Here is a 25,598-nt window from a genome sequence, read left to right as displayed (position 1 = left end):
CCGACAGACATCCTGCTTACTCGGCGGCGCCATCACTGCCACGGCTGAGTCGGGGATTTGTACAGGCATCTCCAGCCTCTTTCATAAATATTTACCTCTTGAAATCACCTCAATACTTGTATGTGTTCGTGAGTGTGTGTGTGTATTCACCTATTTGTACTCACCTATTCGTGTCTGCAGGATCGAGCATTGACTCTTGGATCCCGCCTTTCGAGGATCGGATGTTTACAGCAATGACTCCGGTCCTATTTCCCTATCGTACCTAATTTTAAAATTATGAATAGTATTTGCTTCCACAACCAAAGTGGAACCTTAAGTGCATTCCATTGTGTGTGTGTGTGTGTGTGTGTGTGTGTGTACTCACCTAGGTGTGCTTGTGGGGGTTGAGCTTCGGCCTGACATGCATGAGGTCTCCGCGTTCGAGTCTCCTAGAACCCAGGTGAATGGAATGTTTATTTCCAAGGAAGTGATGATGTGCGCTTCTGCAATATTGAAACCTTCTTGTCTAATTTACAGGCAGCCCGTCCTCATCAACGAAGTTCAAATGCTAGCCAATCCAGCCGCCAAACCTCGTTATTAATGTATTAAAACACTTTAAACAACCTGTCCTCAGGATGGGTTCGTTTAAGCGGCGGCCTACCCCAAAGAGGCATTCATCAAATTTAATATATTGCGTGTTATAGTTTTTTCTCATATATCAATAAAAAAATTATTATATATTAAGAGTTCTGTGTATAGTTAGGCAAGGATTAGGTTAGGTGTTTAGGATCTGTTAGGAATTATTTGTATTTAAAGAACGTGGGTGAATCATTTAAAGAGATGTGGTTCGAAAAGAGGTTGTCAGCGAAGCACTGTTCGAGAAATATTCGAACGTCAACAGTTGTGTGAGTCGTGTGTAAACCGTTTTTCATTCATAAACAGGAGGGTTTTGTCAGGGCCATGGAATGGACTTTGGGTCTTTGTTTAGAGGACGAGCTGCCTCAGGATAGGTTGTTTAAACGCGACCATGGCTGAGTAACCAATCAGGGAAGAATGATTCTGGCGGGAGTTTTTCAGCCAATCACTAAGAAGGAAATGCGCGCGCTTTTTCGTGATTCAGAGGGATGTGGGTCGGGCACAGTGGCAAGAACTGCGTCACAGGAAAATAATCTTGAATTTATGAAGCGGGTAAAAAATACCTGGAACAACCATCACGTTTCCTGCTCGTTGAACTTGCAATTTAACGGTGGGTGGGCGTTCATTCTCCCTGGTGTTATTAATAGGAATTGTTGCACGCACTGAAATGTATGGCAGCGATGAGTTGCCACGCAATTTGCGTTTTAATTTGTTTTGTTGCGTTGTGTAAGCAAAAATCTAACATTAAAAAATATAATAATTATTTTGGGTATTTATTTTTACTTGATGCTTGGGCATTACTAATGAAAAACTGCAAAAGTAATTATATTTAAATTGTTCCTTCCTTGCCCCCCCCTCTCTCTCTCTCTCTCTCTCTCTCTCTCTCTCTCTCTCTCTCTCTCTCTCTCTCTCTCACCCACTTATTTTCATTCTCTCGCCTTCCCTACTTTGCCTACTGTTCCATCTCTCCATCATCGACTGTCTCTCTCTCTCTCTCTCTCTCTCTCTCTCTCTCTCTCTCTCTCTCTCTCTCTCTCTCTCTCTCTCTCTCTCTCTCTCTCTCTCTCTCTCTCCCTCTCTCTCCCTCTCTCTCCCTCTCTCTCTCTCCCTCCCTCCCTCTCTCTCTCTCTCTGTCTCTCTCTCTCTCTCTCTCTCTCTCTCTCTCTCTCTCTCTCTCTCTCTCTCTCTCTCTCTCTCTCTCCCCTCTCCTGTATAAACAGCTAGATTAGTTAACGTTAATTAAATTGCTGACGATTTTACATCTATTACTGCTAATAATGTAACAAAATTTGTCAATAGAGTGTAAAATATATGGCACTAAAGAGTAAAACATGGCAATAGTGTAAAACATACGACAATACACTTTGCCACGTGCTAAACAGGGTTAAATCTGACTGCTAAAATCAACAGCAAAAAACCAGATACAAACAGACCTAAACTCTGCCAGAAGAGTCAAACACGAAACAACACATAAAAATAATACAGGTGTTAACATGCCCCAACAATTGAGAGCAGACACATGCAAGCAGATGCCAAGAAGCAGCCTTCACGAGGACAAACAGATGTTAACGTAGGCAACAGGTGTCAACAAAAGGGGTAGTACTCACAAGGGTCGCGTCCAGATGGGTGATCAGGGCGGGGGTCGTGTATCCGGCTATTGTACCCTGATGTGTTGTTCTGGCCTACAGCAGCACACGGGGAGAGATGGGCAGAGTTAGCTGCTGCTGGGAGTTACCATGGGCGGGGGGTTAGTATGGGTGAGAGAGGAGAGAGGAGGGAGTTAGCATGGGTGAGAGAGGAGAGGTGGGAGTTATAGCGGGCTGAGGGAGGGAGAGAGGAAGTGGGAGGGGATTAGAGACAAAGCAGGTTAAAGAAAGATTGTGTTTCATGTGGGTGAGAGGTGGGAGTGTGTTACATGGTGGTGGGTGGAGTGTGTCACATTAAACTTACATTAAAAGGTAATCTAACTTACAAGACCATGAGATTTACAGCATGGTAAAAAAATAATACATTTTGTTTAAAGGTCACATATACCAAAACGATTTTTTTTAGCATTAAAACCTTTCATTTATCAAATCTGAAAAAAACGAAAATTACCTTAAAAAAATGACAAATAATTGATTTGTTACTTTATCTCCGAATAATGCTTCAATGTTCCTGTTATGCTGCTTTCATGTAACACAAATATCGTCAAAATGATAACCCTAACCTAACCATACCTAGGGAGTAGTTAACAGCATTAATTATGTCGTGACTTTGAGGTGAGTACCACCAGGGGTACCTCGCTTCTCCCGGAGGACAGGTTGTTCAAACAACAGTGACTTTGTTAGTACAACCTGTCAACAATATTGTACAACAGTGGTACAAAGCAGACAACCGTGAACACAGCAGACCTGAATGCTGGTTATCGGACTTTAGTCAGTAAACAAAATTTGGTTCATTTGGCCGCCGACAAAAATTATCTGCAAGGGAGGCTAATATCTGGAAGAATAATTTAAGTTTCCTAAACACAGGAGAGCTGTCATTACTCTTTAAAATATTACATTGTAGGAAAGAGTGATATAAGCGTTATTTTGATTATTGGTATATTACCCATACGCATCAAAACACGACAAATGAAAGGCAAGATTGAGTTTTTCATGAGATAAACTGCAGTAAACTATGACTTTTTATGAGACGCGTCAGTTATGTGAGATGTTTGGGCTGACCCTCACAACAGCTAGCTCACCGCTGAGCCAAATTAAAACAGCTTTAAAACATAAAAGCGTGTAAAAAAACATCACTACTCAAACACTATATAGTTTTACTCCACCACAAACCTTCGACTCATAGAAAAAACTAGTTTTATATTATGTTTCGAAACTTAAATGACATTTATTATTGTATATGATCTTTATGTAAACAGTGACTGTAAACATTCAACACACCGGGTAAATATGTTTATTAAGGCATGTTATTTAGTGCATAACAAATGAAGCCCCATTGTTGGGGTATTAACTGGCACAGGTCCACGTGAAAATATTGAACTGTAGGGCTCATTCTGGCCCCCTTCACCACTGAATTGTGAGGTCCCAGTGGCACTGACCGTCCTGTGGTCCCACTGAAATAAACTTCAGTGACACTGATCCCTTCTGTCATGAACCACTTAATAAAGGGGCCGAGTGTTTGTTAATATATTGCTACAAGCTCGTTCATATCTATGAAATACTTCACAGGAACAAGCTGAGAGATTAACAAAAGAAGTAATGTTAATTTCTATAACATGCAGAGTTAGAAAGTACTTAAAGATACATTCACCACACCTTAATAAGAATTTTAACAAAACACTTGTCTACGTGCAATACAGAGTACACACGGTACACAGTACACACGGTACATAGAACACACGGTACACAGTACACACGGTACACAGTACACACGGTACACAGTACACACGGTACACACGGTACACAGTACACACGGTACATAGAACACAGAGTACACAGTACACAGGCGTCGAGATGCATATGTTGGGAGCTTTGAATAATAAATTCAAATAAGAGAAAATATCCCTAAGAAAATAATGTTTCTTAGGGATAATTGACACTAATCCTATCGGAACATTCAAGGAAGGAAGAGGATATACAGCTACCACACTTGACACCCGGGTGACACGAGACTAACACTTGACACCCGGGTGACACGAGACTGACACTTGACACCCGGGTGACACGAGACTGACACCTGATGAAGACTAACGTTATTGTAACTCATCCTCTACTTGACACCGCATCATTCATACTAACTTCCACACTAAATTCCATTACAGTAAACCAGTACCACTATACTCCATCATATAACTCTAAGAATAATAAATATATTAGGATAAAAACCCATACTTGTGTATTTCGGAAACCATATTTCAGAATTTCATATTTCATGACCATATTTCCGTAGAAGACATTACCGTATGTAAATCGCCAGTCAGGGTAAGAGGTTACATGGTCAGGTCAAGAAGGATAAGAAAGATAACAGCCTCATTAGACGTTGAGACGTAAGTCTGGTCTTAATCACACACTCAGACCTTGACAAAACACTCAAGAGAGTGCCAAAGACTTGGTGAAAATTCCTTACATAAATTTCAGAAATATACAAGTGTGGGTTTTTATCCCACGTATGGGATAATATACATATGTTATTATGTATGTGAGAAGACATTACCATTACTAATAAATATATTATAACAATAATAAGTACAGTATATATATATATATATAAAAGGGGCGGTAGGAAAAGCAAATACTCATACGTATTTAGAGTCAAAGGGCATTTTTGTCTCTAAATGCTCTTTATTCTCTTCTCTGAGGCTATTGGTCCCTACAATTGCACTGTACAATTGAGAATATAATGCCACCGTGAAATGAGAGAGAGAGAGAGAGAGAAAGAGAGAGAAAGAGAGAGAGAGAGAAAGAGAGAGAGAGAGAGAGAGAGAGAGAGAGAGAGAGAGAGAGAGAGAGAGAGAGAGAGAGAGAGAGAGAGAGAGAGAGAGAGAGAGAGAGAGAGAGGGAGAGAGAGAGAGAGAGAGAGAAACAGCTCTTTAACTTGCAAGACAGATGCAGGAATTCATACTCTAATCCTGTGGTGCACTAAATGTCAGCTCAAAGTAATGATCAGAAGAGCTAGCCAACTAAGCCAGCATGAGCTATACACAGAGCCTTCGCCCGTCTCTACACAGCACGCACAAGCTCCCTTAATGACGAAGAAGATTAAGCCACCCAAGAGGTAGCATGGGCATGAATAGCCCGCAAGTGGTCGATTTGTTTTGGAGTGAAAGTGATCTTATGTCGTGAACAAGCTCCCTCAGTCACCACCACCTTGAATACTGACTTTCCCCTTTCAATCTGTTCATCTTATCCCTGAGAGGATTATCAACTACCCTCTTCTCCCCTTTGTTTTACGGGCTCACCATAGCCCGTGCTACTGGAACTTCTTGTTCTGAGTAGTTGAATCTAAAACAACAACAACAATAACCCCCTGTCACAAAACACACGCGCATCCCACACGCACGCAAATGAGTTTACCCTTTGTCGGTAAGAAACTGGCAAGAAAAAAAAATATGTGTATAGTTAGGCGTAGGTTAGGTTAGGTTAGGTTAGGTTAGGTTAGGTTAGGTTAGGCGTAGGTTAGGTTAGGTTAGGCGTAGGTTAGGTTAGGTTAGGCGTAGGTTAGGTTAGGTTAGGTTAGGTTAGGTTAGGTTAGGCGTAGGTTAGGTTAGGTTAGGCGTAGGTTAGGTTAGGTTAGGTTAGGTTAGGTTAGGTTAGGCGTAGGTTAGGTTAGGTTAGGTTAGGTTAGGTTAGGTTAGGCGTAGGTTAGGTTAGGTTAGGTTAGGTGTTTACTTTCTAATTGTAGATATTTGTATGTAGTCCGTGAGCGAAGAGGAGGTCTGAAGGCTGGGTTAACAAGCATCAATGTTTTCATAATGGTCTGGACGAGCACGGCCTAAGGCAGTCTGTCCTCGTCAACAAGTGCCAAATGCTCGTTAATCTAACCGCCACAACCCCTGATTGTCAATGACAAACACTACACAACACTCACAACTTAGGACGTTTGAGCATCTCGCGAAAAGTGCTTCACTGACGATCTCGTTTCGAATCAAATCGCTGTAAAGGCTTCACTCACGTACTACAAATACACATAACTGGCAACAGAATCTAATACGCCTAACCTATGATGAATTATTTACATAATTCTAATATATATGCTAATTTATGACAGTGTCAGACCACGGAGGAAGAATTGAAACAGGAATTTCCTTAAGTACTTTCGTATATTAATACATCTTCAGAAGGAGTCTCCTTCTGAAGATGTATTAATATACGAAAGTACTTAAGGAAATTCCTGTTTTAATTCTTCCTCCGTGGTCTGACACTGTCACATTTTTAATCACGTGTTTATTTTTCGTGATTTACACACACATGCTAATTTATATTTAAAATAATGTCAATTCTGAATACACAATACGTTTAAACTAATGAATTCAGTCTTGGAGTCTGTCGCCGCCTGGCCCCGCGGCGCCTGTGACCAGGTTGAGTCTATATTATACATACAAATAATCGCGGACATGCAGCCTGTTCTCGTAAGCGTTCCATAACCACAATACACAACCTTTGCACAACCACAAGCATCTTTATCTCCCCTTGAGTCCGAGCCTACAGGTAACACTCACCTCTGCCGGGGCTCCACACGCTAGGCTGATCCTTGAAGGACGGAAGGTCTGGAAGGTCGATCTTGGATGGTCCAGAGGCTCTGGTGCCTTCGTCCTCACTCCTCCCAGGGGACCAGACTCCTGCAGGAGCAGGCCAGGAGGAAGGCTGGGTTAGACCAAGACCTTTAACACCCATGTTAAGGTGTGTTTGGTGTATTTTCCGGTACGTGAGTGTGGTGGAGTTTGCTGGTGGTGGTTGTGGTGGTTCCTGAGGGAGGTGGTTGTGGTGGTTCCTGAGGGAGGTGGTTGTGGTGGTTGCTGACGTTGTTGATGGTGTTATCTGATTAATGGTGGATGGAGGTAGTGGTTGGCAGCTGTTGTTTTTGTCCTTTGTGGTTGGCAGTGGTGGTGAATGGCTGGTGTGGTGGCGGTGGTCGAAGGTAGTGGTCGTTCGATAGGGGTGGTTGGCTTGGCAGTGGCTGCAATGAGTGGTTGATGGTGGAGGCTGAAGGTGGCAGATAGTGGTCGTTGGAGGTTGTGGTTGGCGTTGATTAAGAGGGCGGCTGGTAGAGGTGGTGGTTGTGATGATGGTGAGGAGGGTACTGCTACTACTACTACTAATAATAATAATAACTTGTCTATAACAATAACCTGATGGTTACACCACAACCTGATAACCACACCATAACCAGCCGACCATACTATAACTAGACGACCACACCATAACTAGACGACCACACCATAACTAGACGACCACACCATAGCTAGACGACCACACCATAACTAGACTACACTAACCAGACGACCACACCACAACCAGACGACCACACCATAACTAGACTACACTAACCAGACGACCACACCATAACTAGACGACCACACCATAACTAGACTACACTAACCAGACGACCACACCATAACTAGACTACACTAACCAGACGACCACACCATAACTAGACGACCACACCATAACTAGACTACACTAACCAGACGACCACACCATAACTAGACTACACTAACCAGACGACCACACCACACCACACCACAACCAGACGACCAAACCACATCTAGACAGCTACACCATAAGCTGCTAGTTACACTATAATTACAGCAACACCTTACGACCAGCTTCTGAAGGATGATGAACAACATCTTCAAGTATACCACATTGCTCATAGGTAAAATAAAGTACACCACACGTTTGTAAAAGCTTAAATCACGTGTATATAAAAGAGACATCACGTGGACCTAAATAATCACCATTTGAAGCGTACTTAAAAAAAAAAAAATAGAATATATTTTTGTACATAAGTGGGTAGAGGAACAGACAACCTCTGACTCGTGTCAATTGGCTGAGAGCTTTCCCTTTGTTTGGAACACGATTCGCCAATTGGTTCACAACCATGTGCTCAATTACTACTGGGTGAACAGAGGCGAGCAGTTAAAAAGAGTGGTGCCTAGTGAATCCTCCCTGGCCAGGACTCGAACCCAGCTTGAGATCAGTGTTACCTAAATTTTCATCGTAGACACGGGTGCTTCACGCGTGTCCTTGAGGGTGTGACCTTGGAGTGTGACCTTGGGGCGTGAGAGGCAGCGATTAAGAGGGGAAACGAGAGAGGGGAAGGTGGAAGTGGAAAAAAGCAGTGATGGAAAGAAGGTGAGAGGGAGGGGGAAGGATGGTGAGGGGGAGGGAGGGGGAAGGATGGTGAGTAGGGGGAAGGGTGTGATATAAGATAGGGGGTGGGTGTAAAGGTGGTGTCAGTAGGAGTAGTTGGCACGGGAGTAGGGTGAGGTAAGAGTAGAGGGGAGTGGGCGGAGGAACCCTCTCCACTCTTCCTAGAGGGGGGGGAGGGAGGGTGTGAGGAACTTCTACCCAGGTCTCGCCCTGTCGTCACCTCCACCCAGACTTCCACCAGGTAAACAAGCAAGCACTTGGGTAAACTAAGATGAGGGGGGGGGGGCGTCAGGTGGTGCCTGTGCCAGGTGGTGCCTGCGCCAGGTGGTGCCTGTCTCAGCTGGTGCCTGTCTCAGGTGGTGCCTTATCCTGAATTTCCCCACAGAAGTCCACAACCTCTCTCCATTACCTGAGCCACTCTACCCTCTTCTTTAACCTCCCTTACCCAAACCAAACCATCCCACCCCAAACCCCTCCCTCCCTCCCCAACGCTTGATCCCTACCACAGTGGTTGCCAGGATCAGGTTGGGTTACCGTTACCTGTGGCAGGTGGCTACAGGTGACGGGTCTCCCAATCCTGAGCACTCCAAGGGCAAACTCTGTGAGCAGGAACTGTGGCATGATCTCCCACACTACATCATCAAATGCCCAGTTATTAGACCTTTCAGACCCGTTGGCATGAGGTACCTGGAGCTTAGCAAATTATTGCTTTATTAACTCTCGTGCTGTTGATGATATCCTCATAATGCACCCAGAGTCTGCCAGTGCAAACTACTGATCACATGCCTCTGTATGACTAACCATCCTGTGTGGTGAAGACGTTTAGCATCACGTAGCTAGTTCCTGACACACACTGTACTCCCCTTCATATAGTCTATGGCAGCTAGTTCTTGACACACATTGTACTCCCCTTCATATAGTTTAGGGTAGCTAGTTCTTGACACACACTGTACTCCCCTTCATATAGTCTAGTGAAGCTAGTTCTTGACACACACTGTACTCCCCTTCATATAGTTTAGGGTAGCTAGTTCTTGACACACTGTACTCCCCTTCATATAGTCTAGTGAAGCTAGTTCTTGACACACACTGTACTCCCCTTCATATAGTTTAGGGTAGCTAGTTCTTGACACACTGTACTCCCCTTCATATAGTCTAGTGAAGCTAGTTCTTGACACACACTGTACTCCCCTTCATATAGTCTAGGGCAGCTGCCAAAATGCTAATGTATCTGAATGTGTTAATAAAAAAATGGACTCCTGAAGTACCAGAATTTAGCTCGACCGTATATCGCCATCACTGAACAGAGCGGCTGATTTGGCTTACGTCTTGCGTGCGTGCGTGCGTGCGTGCGTGTGTGTGTACTCACCTAGTTGTGGTTGCGGGGGTTGAGCTTTGGCTCTTTGGTTCCGCCTCTCAACCGTCATTCAATGTACTTAATCACACACACACAATCAATGTGTGTGTGTGTGGGGGGGGGGTGTATGTGTGTGCGTGCTCCTCAAGAACTTTTTTTACCGAAACAAGTCCACAAAAAACTTTACATGTCGTTTTAAACTAACAATTTAAGAATTTCTATATTTACATTAATGATACTTTTTCCGTCATCTTATTTTGTATTTAATTTCTTGTGCAGATAAAATCGAATAATTAAAAGACGATTTAAAGGTTAAAAAAATGTCCTCCAAGGAGCAGTAAGCGTTTAACACATTTTCGGAGCAGACATATAAGAGGGTCCAAGGATCTCTGATCGAATCTGTCAGTTTAGAACCAAAGTCTCTAAGTCACCATTGATCCAAGGCGCACAATAGGCCTGGCAGTGTTTATTTAGGCCTAGAATAGGGTTAGGTTATATAGTGTCTGTTTCACCTATTTTTTTTAGCATGAAATGTAGAGTATATCAATGTACAAAACGCGAGCATTTTTTGTTTGCTTAGAACAATCCATTTTCGTACAATCAATCATAGTCGGTATAAGTACTATCATTTTTGGAGGGCTGGATAAAGGTTCCAGCTACAACTGAAGATATATTAAATTGTTTCGTCGGGGACAGGAAGCCTTTGTGTGTGTGTGTGTGTGTGTGTGTATATATATATATATATATATATATATATATATATATATATATATATATATATATATATATATATATATATATATATATATTATTAAATATGACCGAAAAAGTAAGATTAATAATTCTAACACGAATTTTCTCAATCTTTCGTACATTACGCTTCACTGTTGGAGGTAAATCAAAAATCACTTCTCCAAAATTCATTTTTATTTCTAGTCTGACGCGACACGGGCGCGTTTCGTAAAACTTATTACATTTTCAAAGACTTCACAAATACACAACTGATTAGAACTTACGTATCTCTGAGTTTATATCTACATTTGAGTGAGGTGGGAAGGGTGATGTGGCATTAGAACAAGATGGGATATTAATAGGGTATTAAAAGTATCAACACAAGACAGAACAGAAACAATGGGAATTGAATAGGAGTGTTTGTAGAAAGCCTATTGGTCCATATTTCTTGATGCTTCTATATTGGAGTGGAGTCTTGAGGTGGGTAGAATATAGTTGTGCAATAATTGGCTGTTGATTGCTGGTGTTGACTTCTTGATGTGTAGTGCCTCGCAAACGTCGAGCCGCCTGCTATCGCTGTATCTATCGATGATTTCTGTGTTGTTTACTAGGATTTCTCTGGCGATGGTTTGGTTATGGGAAGAGATTATATGTTCCTTAATGGAGCCCTGTTGCTTATGCATCGTTAAACGCCTAGAAAGAGATGTTGTTGTCTTGCCTATATACTGGGTTTTTTGGAGCTTACAGTCCCCAAGTGGGCATTTGAAGGCATAGACGACGTTAGTCTCTTTTAAAGCGTTCTGTTTTGTGTCTGGAGAGTTTCTCATGAGTAGGCTGGCCGTTTTTCTGGTTTTATAGTAAATCGTCAGTTGTATCCTCTGATTTTTGTCTGTAGGGATAACGTTTCTATTAACAATATCTTTCAGGACCCTTTCCTCCGTTTTATGAGCTGTGGAAAAGAAGTTCCTGTAAAATAGTCTAATAGGGGGTATAGGTGTTGTGTTAGTTGTCTCTTCAGAGGTTGCATGGCTTTTCACTTTCCTTCTTATGATGTCTTCGATGAAACCATTGGAAACCATACAACTGACGATTTACTATAAAACCAGAAAAACGGCCAGCCTACTCATGAGAAACTCTCCAGACACAAAACAGAACGCTTTAAAAGAGACTAACGTCGTCTATGCCTTCAAATGCCCACTTGGGGACTGTAAGCTCCAAAAAACCCAGTATATAGGCAAGACAACAACATCTCTTTCTAGGCGTTTAACGATGCATAAGCAACAGGGCTCCATTAAGGAACATATAATCTCTTCCCATAACCAAACCATCGCCAGAGAAATCCTAGTAAACAACACAGAAATCATCGATAGATACAGCGATAGCAGGCGGCTTGACGTTTGCGAGGCACTACACATCAAGAAGTCAACACCAGCAATCAACAGCCAATTATTGCACAACTATATTCTACCCACCTCAAGACTCCACTCCAATATAGAAGCATCAAGAAATATGGACCAATAGGCTTTCTACAAACACTCCTATTCAATTCCCATTGTTTCTGTTCTGTCTTGTGTTGACACTTTTAATACCCTATTAATATCCCATCTTGTTCTAATGCCACATCACCCTTCCCACCTCACTCAAATGTAGATATAAACTCAGAGATACGTAAGTTCCAATCAGTTGTGTATTTGTGAAGTCTTTGAAAATGTAATAAGTTTTACGAAACGCGCCCGTGTCGCGTCAGACTAGAAATAAAAATGAATTTTGGAGAAGTGATTTTTGATTTACCTCCAACAGTGAAGCGTAATGTACGAAAGATTGAGAAAATTCGTGTTAGAATTATTAATCTTACTTTTTCGGTCATATTTAATAATATATGTCTACAGGAAAGACTGCTACCAAAATATACTAATATATATATATATATATATATATATATATATATATATATATTTATATATATATTCCTTACTTATATCGTGGTTCACTCCAAGCTCGAACTACTGATCTTATCCAGGCTGCAAACTCCCCAACAGTTGCCTAACTCGAGGGTACTTATTTAACGGCTAGGTGAACAGAAGCATGAGGTGAAAGACTGTCCCAATCATTTCTCTCCCGACCCAGGAATAAAGCCCTCACGAAGCCGACTGCACAACGAGACCCCTTCATCTGATTATGTACGCACCTGAGTAATGTGCAAGGTACTTATCGCACCACTTTTGCCAGCCATATGTTGCCTGGCGGCGGGTGGGGGTCAAAGCGTTTGGGCACCCATCCAGCAGCGCCCCCAACTGCACTACTAACAATCCAACCCGTCCTAATAGCACGTTGCATTCTGACGTATACTCTACCTATGGCAAAAAAATCGTCGTAGTAGAAAATGGATGCGGCTGGCAAAATTGACATACTGTCCCGTTTTCTGTTTTGGGTCCTCTGGTAGGTTAGGATAAGGGGGCACTTTAGTATGACGGCTTCTTAACGTTGGGAACACTCCCGAGAACGGGTTAAATAAATCAACCCTTTAGATCTTCTCCATATCCCCCCCCTTCTCTCTCTCTCTCTCTCTCCCTCCTCCTCTCTCTCTCTCTCTCTCTCTCTCCTTCCCTTCCCCTTGTTTCCCTTCCACCATTTCCCGATCTCTCCCTCTCCATCCCAACCCTCCTTCAACTCACTAATTACCCGCCAATTTACACTGCGAACATTTACACAAGGTGGGGGAGGGGGGCGCTGCCCCTGGTACTTTTTTGGTGTTTTGATATTAATGAAGATGAAGGGTACGATGCCGCCATCTGGCGTCCATCTGGGTATTGACAATGAGTCAGGGGTCCTCCTGGGGTCCCGGGGTCCCTTGTGGGGTCCTCTTGGGGTCCTTCTGGGGTCCGTTGTAGGAGGTCCAAATTTCAGTCCTACCGCAGTTTATTATTAATCTCGTTATTACCTCATTGGGGCGCTAGATTCCCTTTGGCATATTCATGCTTCGAACTGGGGTCCAGTTTACAGTCAATTCCAGGTTCTATACTTTAGGCTCAATGAAAGAGTCTTAAAATAGACTCTGAAAAACAGCAGCCATGTAAGTTGGGAACCGTCAGGGTTCTTCCTCGAGTTTAGGGTTGAAATGATGCTCCTAATCTGGAACCCATTTTGGGGTCCAACTTGACTCTTCAGGTTATAACGGGTGAGAGAGAGAGAGAGAGAGAGAGAGAGAGAGAGAGAGAGAGAGAGAGAGAGAGAGAGAGAGAGAGAGAGAGAGAGAGAGAGAGAGAGAGACGATGGTATGCCATGATACAAGATGGCATAAGGAGGACCAAGCCAACCACCAGGTGATAAATCACCCAGCTGATAAGACAAATATTATTATCATTATCACATACTGATCGTTAAGAAGTGAATTCTTACCAGGATCACCAGCGTTTAGTAACATTGATAATAAAGCAATAAATAACTAGGTAATCGCTTTTACAGTAATCAAAGTTACCTAATTACTTCCTAAACGATTTTCCAGTGATTTAACTGGATGAGAGTATTTAGTCTGACGCAGGGAGTGACCCGTGACCTCTGCTGCAGCTGCGTCACAAGCACTGCTCCTGCAGACACTCTCAGTAACTTCAGACTTTCATTTATTAAGACACATTTACGTCTTCTTGTAACGTATCTGAGTTCTAATATCTTGATGCGGTCGGCGGTTCGAGGCTCCCTGTATAGGACCCAAGTCAATGAGATGTTATATTCCACGCGTATTTTGGTTGACAAATCCCATCGTCCTGTGCAGACAGTACTTATAGTAACGATGTGGACTATAGTACATACAGTGAGATAATGAACAACTGGAAAGTAGAATTTGGTACTATGGAATTTGGTCAAACCGCTAAATGTTCTGTATTTATGTTGATAATAAAATCTAAACTAATCATCCTAGGCCTAATATAGAACATTTATATGTGCTATACTAGGCCTAGGAATATTTAAGTTTGGTTTTTAAGCTTAATTTTTTCCGGACACTTTTTAAAGTGAATAGTACTAAATTCTACTATATAATTGTCCATTACGTCTATATATATGTAAGATGGTGCTCACAGTTACAAAAAGTACTATCTAAATAGGAGGATGGGTTGATATACTGCGTTAAATGAGCTATGCAGAGCTGTCATCACTGTGTGTGTGTGTGTGTGTGTGTGTGTGTGTGTGTGTGTGTCCGTGCGTGCGTCCGTGCGTGCGCGCTAGCGAACCAATTTGTGCCTTCAGGATCGAACGCACTCTTTCCAACACACTCAGGAAAGCTTTCTATCAAGTCTCTACTTATGCTCAGAAAAAGTCTGAGGCTTCTTCACTCTCTAAAACCTATTTTAAGCCACTCTTCAGGGATCATTTGGCGCATCTGTCAGCTATCTCCGAGATAGCATCGAACTGAGAGAGATACGACCTCTCCTCTCTCCTTAACGCTGACGACTGAAATCTCGAAGAATTTGCACCCCACGACAATTCTCTGCGGAGATCATTCTCCGGCACGATAATTCTGCAGCTGGGAGAAAATTATCAGTGTACAGAGGGCGCTTGGGACTTTTTCCCGCCAGGGACAAGACGCTTCGCCTTCCACCGCGCTCTGAAACTTGTCCTTGAGGATCTACCAACGGGTCTTGCGCGAAGAAGCGACTCTCCAGTTTGAGGACGGGCAATCACAGAATGTGTTGGCAGACACTGAAGGGCTGTCTCGTAAGCAGATATTCGTCAGCGATAAGAAGATTATCATGCTGGGTGATGCTTGGATGGATGGTAGACTGGCGGGTGGTGAGGGTAGTGGCTATTTTAGCAGTGGTTGCGGTGAAGAAACACTGCCAGCGACCAGGGTAGGTCTTCCCGGGGCTTAGAAGCGAGTAAATGTAGGTGATCTAGTAAGCATCGTGAAGATACTATGACGTTCTGACAGTTTTTTCAGGTTAGAGATTGTGTACAGGGACACCTTAACTAGTTCCTTGAGAAAAATGACTGAGTGTGTTGCTTGTTTGTGAAGGTGTACCGTAGCGATGCTCTAGAATTAGCAAGAAGAAACCGTAATTTATTTGATGTCCATACTCACAATGGACGAGCAACTTTTATTAACAATTCGACTAATCTATAAGATATACATTTGCAACATTCAGGATGAAATAGTTTTGGTGACGCATTGTATATGAGAACTCTCCCTATATAGACTTCTCAACCGGATATTGCACTAAGATCAAACAGTGCACAAATTGCACTATCCATATTTAAATTCAGTGTCCAATCATTGTATTCTGACCAGTCTCCAGCTGGAGCACTCAAGTCTGCCGTTGCAGTGACATTTATATGCGCGACAGTGACAGTATATCGGACACTTGAGTGCATGGAGAGAGTAAACACACTCCAGCAGGGATATGGGTGATGGGGAAAAAAATATAACATTAATTTAAGACATAAACGAAAGCACTGATGGTGGGGGAAGCTGGCGCGAGACTCCCGGGACGAAGACCCAACGGGACTACTTTAGCTGGTAATATGAGAAAATATTACAAACAAAATTAGGATACCTTGAGGTTACCTTGAGGTGCGTCCGGGGCTTAGCGTCCCCGCGGCCCGGTCGTCGACCAGGCCTCCTGGTTGCTGGACAGATCAACCAGGCTGTTGGACGCGGCTGCTCGCAGCCTGACGTATGAGTCACAGCCTGGTTGATCAGGTATCCTTTGGAGGATAACTACATCACAAACGTTCAAGAATGTCGTAAATATGTAACTTAAAAGATTATGTACGGCCACAAATGGTGGCCATCACTGTGTTGTTGTTGGTCACGCCACCACAAGAGGCGGCACGGGCATGAGTAGCCCGTATAGGTGGTATAGATGTTAGGAGTGAATGTGATCTTTGGTCGTGTAACATCTTCAAGTGTCTCTGGATCTCTGTTTTGGTCATCACAAATGTGTCTACGGTACATAGTTTACACATATGACTGCAACCTGACCACCGCCGCCCACTGGATATGTGCCGGGCATCACAAGGAAATACGAACTGTATTAAAACAAAACAAAACAGTTCACCAAAAACGTATATGGTTTAGCTTAAAGAAAATTAGGATCCAGTTTATGGAGCCATTATGTGACGCCTCTGGCACCGTTCACAGAATGCGTATTGGGATCCATAATAAACTTTTAATATAAATTATTATAAACTGATTCAATTGAAACCCGGTGCCTCAACCTTCATCGAAAATTGGACTTGGAGAATGAACGCTGACGAAGGTGCTCAGACTATCTGAACCTTGACGGTCAGGGGCATCGTGTAGCGAGGTGCAAGAGTACGTTAGGTCGGTTGCAAGACCTTGATGCAGCCCGTCCTCCTAACGTTTCCCCAACGTCAAGAAACTGTCGTATTAACGTGCCCTTTCCCTAACCAACCAGACGACCCAAAACAGAAAACGTCCTCCCTGACCTACACAGGTTACTTCAATATTCAAATAGTAATAATTAAGAGAAGTACGATCAGAGGACAAATACAAAAGAGACAAGACCGCCATACAACCATAACCACAAGTTTCAAACCTGTATAATAATGTGACGTGTGACGGGCCACACAATCCACGGGGATCTTAACATTACTCTTACTCTCCCTTTGAGTGAGTTTAAAACTACTTTTGCGCTAGTAAGATCATCATATTAATATCTTTTTACTACTTTTCCGCCAGGCAAAGTTAATATGGGAGAACGCTTATGTAGACACACGCGGTGAGTTAAGTAATGTCTTTTGGCAAGCTGAGGTTACTGAAGCCAAGCCCTCCACGCCGTCAGCAGCGGGAGTCCCATCTACACCCACACAGAGAGCTGTACTCCTCGACCCACTCTCAACCAGGGCTCTCAGCCTTCCGTTCTTGAAATACTCTCCTCGACCGGCCAAAAGATTGATAGCCTCGTCCCCCCTTGCACAAACACCGCTGGCAAAAAGACCTTTCCGAGTACCGGTATAACCAGCTGGCGGACATGGGGCCAAAGGAGAGAGAGAGAGGAGCACATCTCTTGCTTCAAAGATCAGTCGGTGACTCAAACTCCACCGGCGAGTTTTTCCCGCTGGCTGCTAAAGCCTCGCGCGCGTGGGCAGTAGGTAAATGTGGGCAGCAGCGGTGAGTGTGTGTGGGGGTTGGTGGGTAGCCCAGCGTGGGGATGGACTCACCACCATCAGAGGCAGGCTAAGGGGAAGGATTTTCAGACGCAGAGATGAGTAAGTTCGGACACATTTAAAGGAACGGAAGGGGTAGAAATAGAGAAGTCAGGCTGCGAACTGATCGCCGAAGGAGGACGTATCACAGACGACGACTTCGGCAATTGACATGAACCACGACAGGAATTCCAGCCCCTACAGGAACTGCAGCACGTGCAGGAGCTGCGGCACCTGCAGCCCCAAAAGCCTGCACCTATATTGAGCAATGAGCCAGACGGAAGGCGTGCCTCAGGTGATCCTCGGCACGGCACCAACGACCCAACACACATGACATCACCTCCCGGCGCGCATCTCGCGGGCTCCTCACCCAACTAGGCACAGTCTACTCCCGCCCCACACCACTACAAATAACGATTAACTAGCAAATGGCGCATCTGGTGCGTGGACCGACACAAATACTGGTGCCAAAGTTGACTGGCAACGGCAGAGACCACCGCAGACGCATCGCTGACTCCCTCGACGCCAGTACCCTTTCTTAATACGTATATCTCCGGTTATAAGAAAGTACCACAGTACACCACGCACAGAAGCTAGCATCGTTACGCGGTTATTTAAAGTTGCTGCAGAGTGTAGCAGGTTATTACATTCAAGGTGCTGCAGAGTGCCTGGGTGCTGCGACAACACAACACGACATTGCTCGCCTCACAGCAGTAGCAGCCCCACATGCAGGGGATATCCTGTTAGCAACCCCAACTAAATTGGGGTCGTCAATTTGGCGACCCCATTAAATTCAGGTCGTTACGTGATTCAGCTCAGTCACGATACAAGGTCATCCACAATACCATAAAGACATTCAAAGTACCAGAAGCCCGGTGAATGACAGGAGAGGTCTAGCAAGTCCCACGCTCGTCACGGTAGGCCTAGAAGCCTGCGACACTCAAAACCAGAGGCCTAACAAGTCTGTGACAACACGGTAGGCCGAGAAGGTCAGAGACAACACCGTAGGAAATTGGGAAGAAATAGCAAGCTTTGGCGTGATGGTTCAGAGGTTCACCACCTGGGTGACACAGGTGGTTCAGAGGTTCACCACCTGGGTGACACAGGTGGTTCAGAGGTTCACCACCTGGGTGACACAGGTGGTTCAGAGGTTCACCACCTGGGTGACACAGGTGGTCCAGAGGCTCACCACCTGGGTGACACAGGTGGTCCAGAGGTTCACCACTTGGGTGACACAGGTGGTTCACCATCTCTTTCCTCCTTCCTGGAAAAGATGGGGCCGAGATGGGAAAAGAGGAGGCATCGATTTAAGTGCTAAACAAGAGGAACAGTCAAGAGGAAGTCTATTGGAACAGTCAAGAGGAAGAGTCATTAGATACAATCAAAATAAATCATCAGTACATTGGACACCCCAACTTCCCTATCTCTTGCCTCAAACAATACAAAACTGTTCCTCTACACACACACACACACACACACACACACACACACGCGCGCGCGCGCGCACCCATCAAACTGTCAGCATTCCAGTCGCAAGAAAGTGGATGTTGGATTATGAAAGATGCCAGACTATTGACCAGTTGTTCCCAGACACTTTACAGTCATTACCCCTTTTTCATAGTCCTTATTAATGGCCCCTTACACCAGATATTAAAAAAATGAAGCGTAAATGTTATTTATTTTTTGTTTGAGTATGATAACGTGTACACTGCCTCAACTTATGGGCCCCTACATATTGCAAAACGGTTTCCCCAAGAGGCCATGGCCCTCCCCAAGTGGTCATGGTCCCCCCCCCCCCCCCCAAGTGGTCATGGATCCCCCCAAGTGGTCATGGACCCCCCCCCAAAGTGGTCATGGACCCCCCAATTTGGGAACCGGTGCTGTAGACTAGCCGTACATTTCAGGTTGCGTACACACTCTCTACTCATACTTGAAGGAGACGTCACTTCCTTGGCCAGATATAGACTCCTGTCTTGTCAAACATTAGTCACGACTCTGCTCGTATATATCTGTCATGTTACCTGTGCTTAAGGGCACAGGGTGCATGATTACTCACGCTAACAAACACATACTTGCATAAACACACACGCTCGTATGCACACACCGCACATACACACACGCGCGCGCACACATACACATACACACACACACACACACACACACACACACACACACACACACACACACACACACACACACACACACCGCGCGCGTGTGTGTGTGTCTCTTCGTTGCCAATTGGCCTAACAGATAGACGAAGAAAATAAATGACTTCTCTTATAAAATGATGAGTTAATATGATATAAATATCCATCGTAAATTAGCCATAAGCAACCAACATGAACAGCCAATCTTACCCACCAGCGGAGCAAGAAACATTTCCCAGTAATGTGCAACAAGCACAATTTTATATATATTATGCTTCGCATCAATACTGAACGTTTTGTTTATACACAAACATAGTGCCACGTGAAGTATACACAGATCTGTGAATGGCCCTGTTAACTACTGCTGCCTGTGTTCCTGGCACACACTTCACAACGCGGGTTCGAGCCCCAACTTGAGGAAAGGATTAGTCTTCCACCAGAATTATAATCACGATTTTGAAAATTGCTGTGAATGGAAATATCACCACATTCAAGCCATCTGTATAATATATATACATATATACACACACACAAAATAAAGCCTTCCTTCCTCTCCCTTCTGTTTTATATACACAACTTTATCAGGTTCTACCAATGCTAAAAGAACTTCAAAATACTATTATTATTATTTGTATTATTACTCTTCAGTAAAAGGTTTTAATGCAATTATTTTTTGTTTATATGGGGCGCAGGAAAACGTCCCAGAATGTTAACCTCCGTATGTCGGATACTTTAAAAACATCGACCTGCTCGAGGTCCCTCATGTCAGGACCTTAAAGAATCGACCTGCTCGAAGTCCCTCATGTCAGAGCTCTAAAGAATCGACCTGCTCGAAGTCCCTCATGTCAGAACCCTAAAGAATCAACCTGCTCGAAGTCACTCATGTCAGAACCCTAAAGAATCGACCTGCTCGAAGTCCCTCAAGTCAGAACCCTAAAGAATCGACCTGCTCGAAGCGTTTCATGTTAGAAACCCCAAAACATCGACCTGCTCGAACTCCCTCAAGTCAGAACCCCAAAACATCGACCTGCTCCAAGCTCGTCATGTCAGACCCGTAAGAACAAGGACCTGATCAAGACACCACTCCCCGGCAAGCTAACGCCACTTGTTACACAACCAGTCTATCACCCAAAGGAAGCTTTGTAATCAAGCGCTACAGACGACACATTCCACAGCGACGTATCGTTAACGGATACGAAAATGTTCAAGGAATTTAGAACAGTCTCAGGTTTTGTTCAAGAGACAAGATTCACTGTACTTGTACCATAATAGTGAGAGGGGGACGATAAATGAGGCTGTTTTGAAAGTTTGATGTATGTAGTGACTGTGAGATGAACTGTGAGGTGTAAATGATCACAAATGCTATTGATAAACCAAGCAAAACATCCTCAAGAATGGCAGTGATGTGAATGACCATTATGTAATAGACTTCAGAGATAACTTACTAGTATTTACGGTCAAACCCTGCTTGACCTTCTTCACGTTAAACTTAGGCAGGTCCTTGTCGCTTCCTGCATGCTTCAAGCTCCCGCCGCTTACGTCTGCGGTGGACATGCTGCCTGTGCTGGCACTACGGAGAAGGCTGAACTTGGGAGGAGGTCCGGCATCCATGGGTTCGAACTTGGGGGGCTTGCCTGTGGCTTTGGCTATGGCGACTTTGCTGCTGAATAATTTGGAGGACGAGGCATTGGAGTTTGTTACAGCCGAGGAGAAGGAAGTGGAGGAGGATTTCATCTCGCTCCTGCTGCGTCGGGTGCTGGTGCTCGAGACTGTAGTGTGGCTGCTGGTCGTTTGCTGCTGCTGCTGCTGCTGCAGGTGTTGGTGCTGTTGTTGCTGTAGCTCCTGTTGTTGTTGTAGCTCCTGTTGTTGCTGTAGCTCCTGTTGTTGCTGTAGCTCCTGTTGTTTCTGGAGCTGCTGTTGTTGCTGTAGCTGCTGCTGTTGCTGTAACAACTGCTCTTGTTGCTCTAGCTGCTTTTGTTGCTGCAGCCGCTGCTGTAACTGCTGTTGTTGCTCTAGCTGTTGTTGTTGCTGTAGCAGCTGTTGTTGCTGTAGCTGTTGTTGTTGCTGTAGCTGTTGTTGTTGCTCTAGCTGCTGTTGTTGAAGCAGCTGCTGCTGCTGCTGTTGTTGTAAGAGCTGTTGCTCCTGTATTACGACAGGAGGCACTTCTGGAGTTGCCACTCGAGATCTAACCTCACATTTAACTTGCGCCGAATATTGGATAGGTTGTTGGACGACCGTTTCAGCAGAGGTGGAACGGCTTTCCGTTGACGTCTGAGAGAGTGTTTCAGAGTATTTATTTATCTCCGTCAAAGCTTCTTCAAACGCTTTGTCCGCTTCACTTGAGATCTCCACAGCTTCGGATATACTCTTTTCGTGATAGGAAATTGCCTGCGTTTCGGATTTCGAAGCCGCTTGTGTTGCTATAGGTGACGACGTGGCAACTTCCTCAACAGGGGCGGGCGGGGCCACTACTTCGACCTGTAGTGGAGGCGGCGTCGGTATCTTTGCACCGTCAGGTACAAGAGAAGCCACCGGCTTTACTTCAGGAGCAGGGGGTGGCGGGAGCTTCTCCTCTCGGACCTTCCTCCAAGGCACTGGGGGTGGTGCGGTGGGCTTGGCATCTCTGGGTGGCACCGCAGGGGCGGGCTCAACCGCGGGAATTATTGGCTCAGGCACGGGGGGGTTGGGCACGAGGGCGGGTTCTGGTGCTGGTGCGGGGGCGAAGTCATAAATGGGGGCGGGCTGTGGCTCGAGGGCTGGCACAGGGTCGAGGACAGGTGCCACAGGTGCTGGAGGCCTCGGTCTGGGAGGAGAGAGGCAAGCAGGATCGGTCAAGGGCGCCGTCTGCGGAGTAGTGATGACAGAATCCGGTACCTTGGGTACAGGCACGGGTGGTTGGTGCCTTTTCATGGTGGCAGGAGGCAGCACTGCCACGGGATCCACTGCCTCCACCACGTACGCAGCTTCAGGTGTCTGGCCATCAGTAAGGAAAGCTGGAGGTGGACGTATGGGTGGCGTCATGGGCTGGATGGGGTCCTGGAAAATGGAAGCAGTTTCTCTCACACTTTTAAACTCCCCATCTACCTTCTTGACAGAGGTAGTCTCCTCGTGCTGAGAGAAAGTGTTGACAATATCCTTGACGCTCCGGAATTCCCCCGTCAGGATAGTCTTGGAGGCGTCTGTGTCAATGGACTCGGTGGAAGCACAGTTCTTGATGTTCTTGAATGCTGAGGCGTTAATGGAGGGCGGCGGTGGCTGGTTGGAGGACTCGTCCAAGTGACGGAACTGTTCCGCAATGTTTCTGACAGAGCCAGACCGATGGCGAGGCAATATGACCTCGGGGGGTCCTGTAGAGATGTCCTCGGTGGACAGCTGCTTCTCCAGCTTCTTGACACGGTCCCTGACACGCATAGGTTGTTCCACCACAATTTCCGTCTCCTCACCACCACTGGGAACCACCGTCGGCCCGTCGTCAGGTATAACTTGAGCAAGAAATGCGGTAACGATGCCATTATCGGATGGAGCTGTTGGAGGTGGAGGTGGAGGTGGGTCCTTTGGAGCTCCTTTGGAGGTCAATCTGGGAGTCCCCACACTGCCGTTAATGCTGGTGCTGATCACGTTGTTGCTGCTGATCACGTTGTTACTGCTGATCACGTTGTTGCTGCTGCTGAAGGACTGCTTTGTTACCTTGGAGGAACTAATGGAAGACTCCTGCACTACTTTCGAGGAGCTGAAAGACTGCGTAGAGCCCTTGTAGCTAGAGCGTATACTGCTGTCTTTTGCCATTTCATTCACTAAACTCTGAAAGTCAGCCTCTACGTCGCCAAGGTCTCCTTCCGGGGTTTTAAGATCAAAGCGCTCGGAGCGCTCCGTCTTGACCTCCTGGTGGTGGAAGCTCTGACTCATGGCGGAGGTCTGACCCACCAGCCCAACGTTAGCCATCTTGCTTGGCACGCCTCACCACACACACCCAAAAAATCAACTCAGGGGCGTTGCCACCGCAGCGATACCTGTTATCCGAAATTCACGCTTAGACTCACTATGTCACTTCTCAAGTGCCCAACCGCCACTACTGTCAAGCAACGCTGATGCTAACACCGCCAATGGGACACAGGTCAGCCATGTACACGGCCTGTGGTGACCCGTGACCTTGCGGGGCGCTTGATGGTGGTGGTGGTGGTGATGCAGGCAAGAAGCTGTGATGGTTTGATGGTGGTGGTGGTGGGAGGGAGTTGATGGTGCCACGAGCGGACAGTGAGAACTGAGTAGTGCCCTGACACAACAGGGCAGCGGGTGTGGGGGCTCTCTACCCGACCCGCCACTTGGCACCAGCCTTCCCAGTATATTTAGCGCCAATACCAAGATAGCGCCACGCACACACACACATACACCAAGCTTACCGTCCACGCTACCTGCTTCTCCTTCACTTCCACGCCACGCCCGCGTCTGCCCGCTACTTTAGAGCCTCCGGGCGTGAGGCCGCTATAGGAAGAGATCAACTAGGAGAACAACTGATCTCAACCTCACTCGAGCACACCTGAGGCCACGGCAGGAACCCATTACTCGACCCAATATTTCCGGCTCAATTCGTCAAGGCGCGCGTCCTCCTGACTAAGGCGGCCTAATCCCGTCTTACTTTACGAGGAGGAGGGGTCGTTGGGATTCCTGAGAGCCCTCGACCAAGTTGTAACTCGCCCGAGGCACGGCGAAATGACTCAAGCTATTCACTTGCATCCTCCGAGGCGACAGCTCACTGAAGGAGACATTCCCCAATTCGCTCTCAACAGCTGTTTCCTCACCTTTCAAGATCGGCTTCCTAACTACCCGTCACCAGAGAGCCGAGGAGCAGGAACAAGAAACAATGTGTCTCTCGTTGACTAAACCACACACTAGAAAGTGAAGGGACGACGACGTTTCGCTCCGTCCTGGACCATTCTCAAGTCGATTCTAACAATCGACTTGAGAATGGTCCAGGACGGACCGAAACGTCGTCGTCCCTTTACCTTCTAGTGTGTGGTCTGGTCAACATATTTCAGCCCCGTTATTGTGACTCCTCGTCTGAATATGTCTCTCCACTGAGGTTGCGCTTCATGCGGTGTGTGAGTAGCGCCCCCAAATATAACAACCACACGTTGTCTACTTCAGACAAACAATTCTGGGCACAGCAGTTACTTCAAGTAGTGACTAACCCCTACTGGAATTTCCAGTGTGTTTTAACTTTTCTTTTTTCCTATTTTTTCTTCGCCCGAGGCTGTGTATCCGTCAGGCAGCGGGAGTTATGGGCTGGTGTGGGGGAATGGGTGGGGGGGGGGGGGGTTATAGTGGAGGTGATGGTGGGGATTGTAGTGGTGGTGATGGTAATTGAGGAGATTGTTGTCTATTGGCACAGATTCAAACACAAACGTGTGAAAATTGACTTAGAATGCTAACCACTATATATAAACATTCTTCTGTCTTCCATGGACAGGGTTAGACACGTCCCCATTACACACAGGGTAGGGGATATTGACCACTCAACTGTCCCATTACACACAGTCTAGTGGAATATTGACCACTCAACTACAGAGGTGAATCAAGTTCTTTTACAATTTCAATTAAGTTACAATATTAACCAACACACACGTACACTTTACTGATTATTTCGCATGCTAACAGTATCTCTCGAGCCTTGTTGAGTCCAGAAACTCCTGCTTTGGGCTGAGTGTGTTGAGCCGAGTGCTTCTAGGT

The 25,598-nt window shown here is 45.4% G+C and overlaps 1 protein-coding gene across 1 annotated transcript in view; it reads right to left on the bottom strand.

Annotated features, from left to right (window-relative positions):
• LOC123767944 (uncharacterized) overlaps positions 1-25,598 on the bottom strand; it is a 276,215-nt gene that overhangs the window by 139,283 nt on the left and 111,334 nt on the right. Inside the window, exons 6-8 of the mRNA XM_069316973.1 lie at positions 21,317-23,827; positions 6,821-6,940; positions 2,223-2,297 (exon numbers count right to left, since the gene is read on the bottom strand). Coding sequence (XP_069173074.1) covers positions 2,223-2,297; positions 6,821-6,940; positions 21,317-23,827 — 2,706 coding nt within the window. The remainder of the gene's footprint in view (positions 1-2,222; positions 2,298-6,820; positions 6,941-21,316; positions 23,828-25,598) is intronic.

This window comes from Procambarus clarkii, chromosome 86 (genome assembly GCF_040958095.1).
Source record: "Procambarus clarkii isolate CNS0578487 chromosome 86, FALCON_Pclarkii_2.0, whole genome shotgun sequence".
Lineage (NCBI taxonomy): Eukaryota > Metazoa > Arthropoda > Malacostraca > Decapoda > Cambaridae > Procambarus > Procambarus clarkii.
Note: the sequence above shows the minus strand (reverse complement) of the source record. Positions and strands in the feature narration are given on the sequence as shown.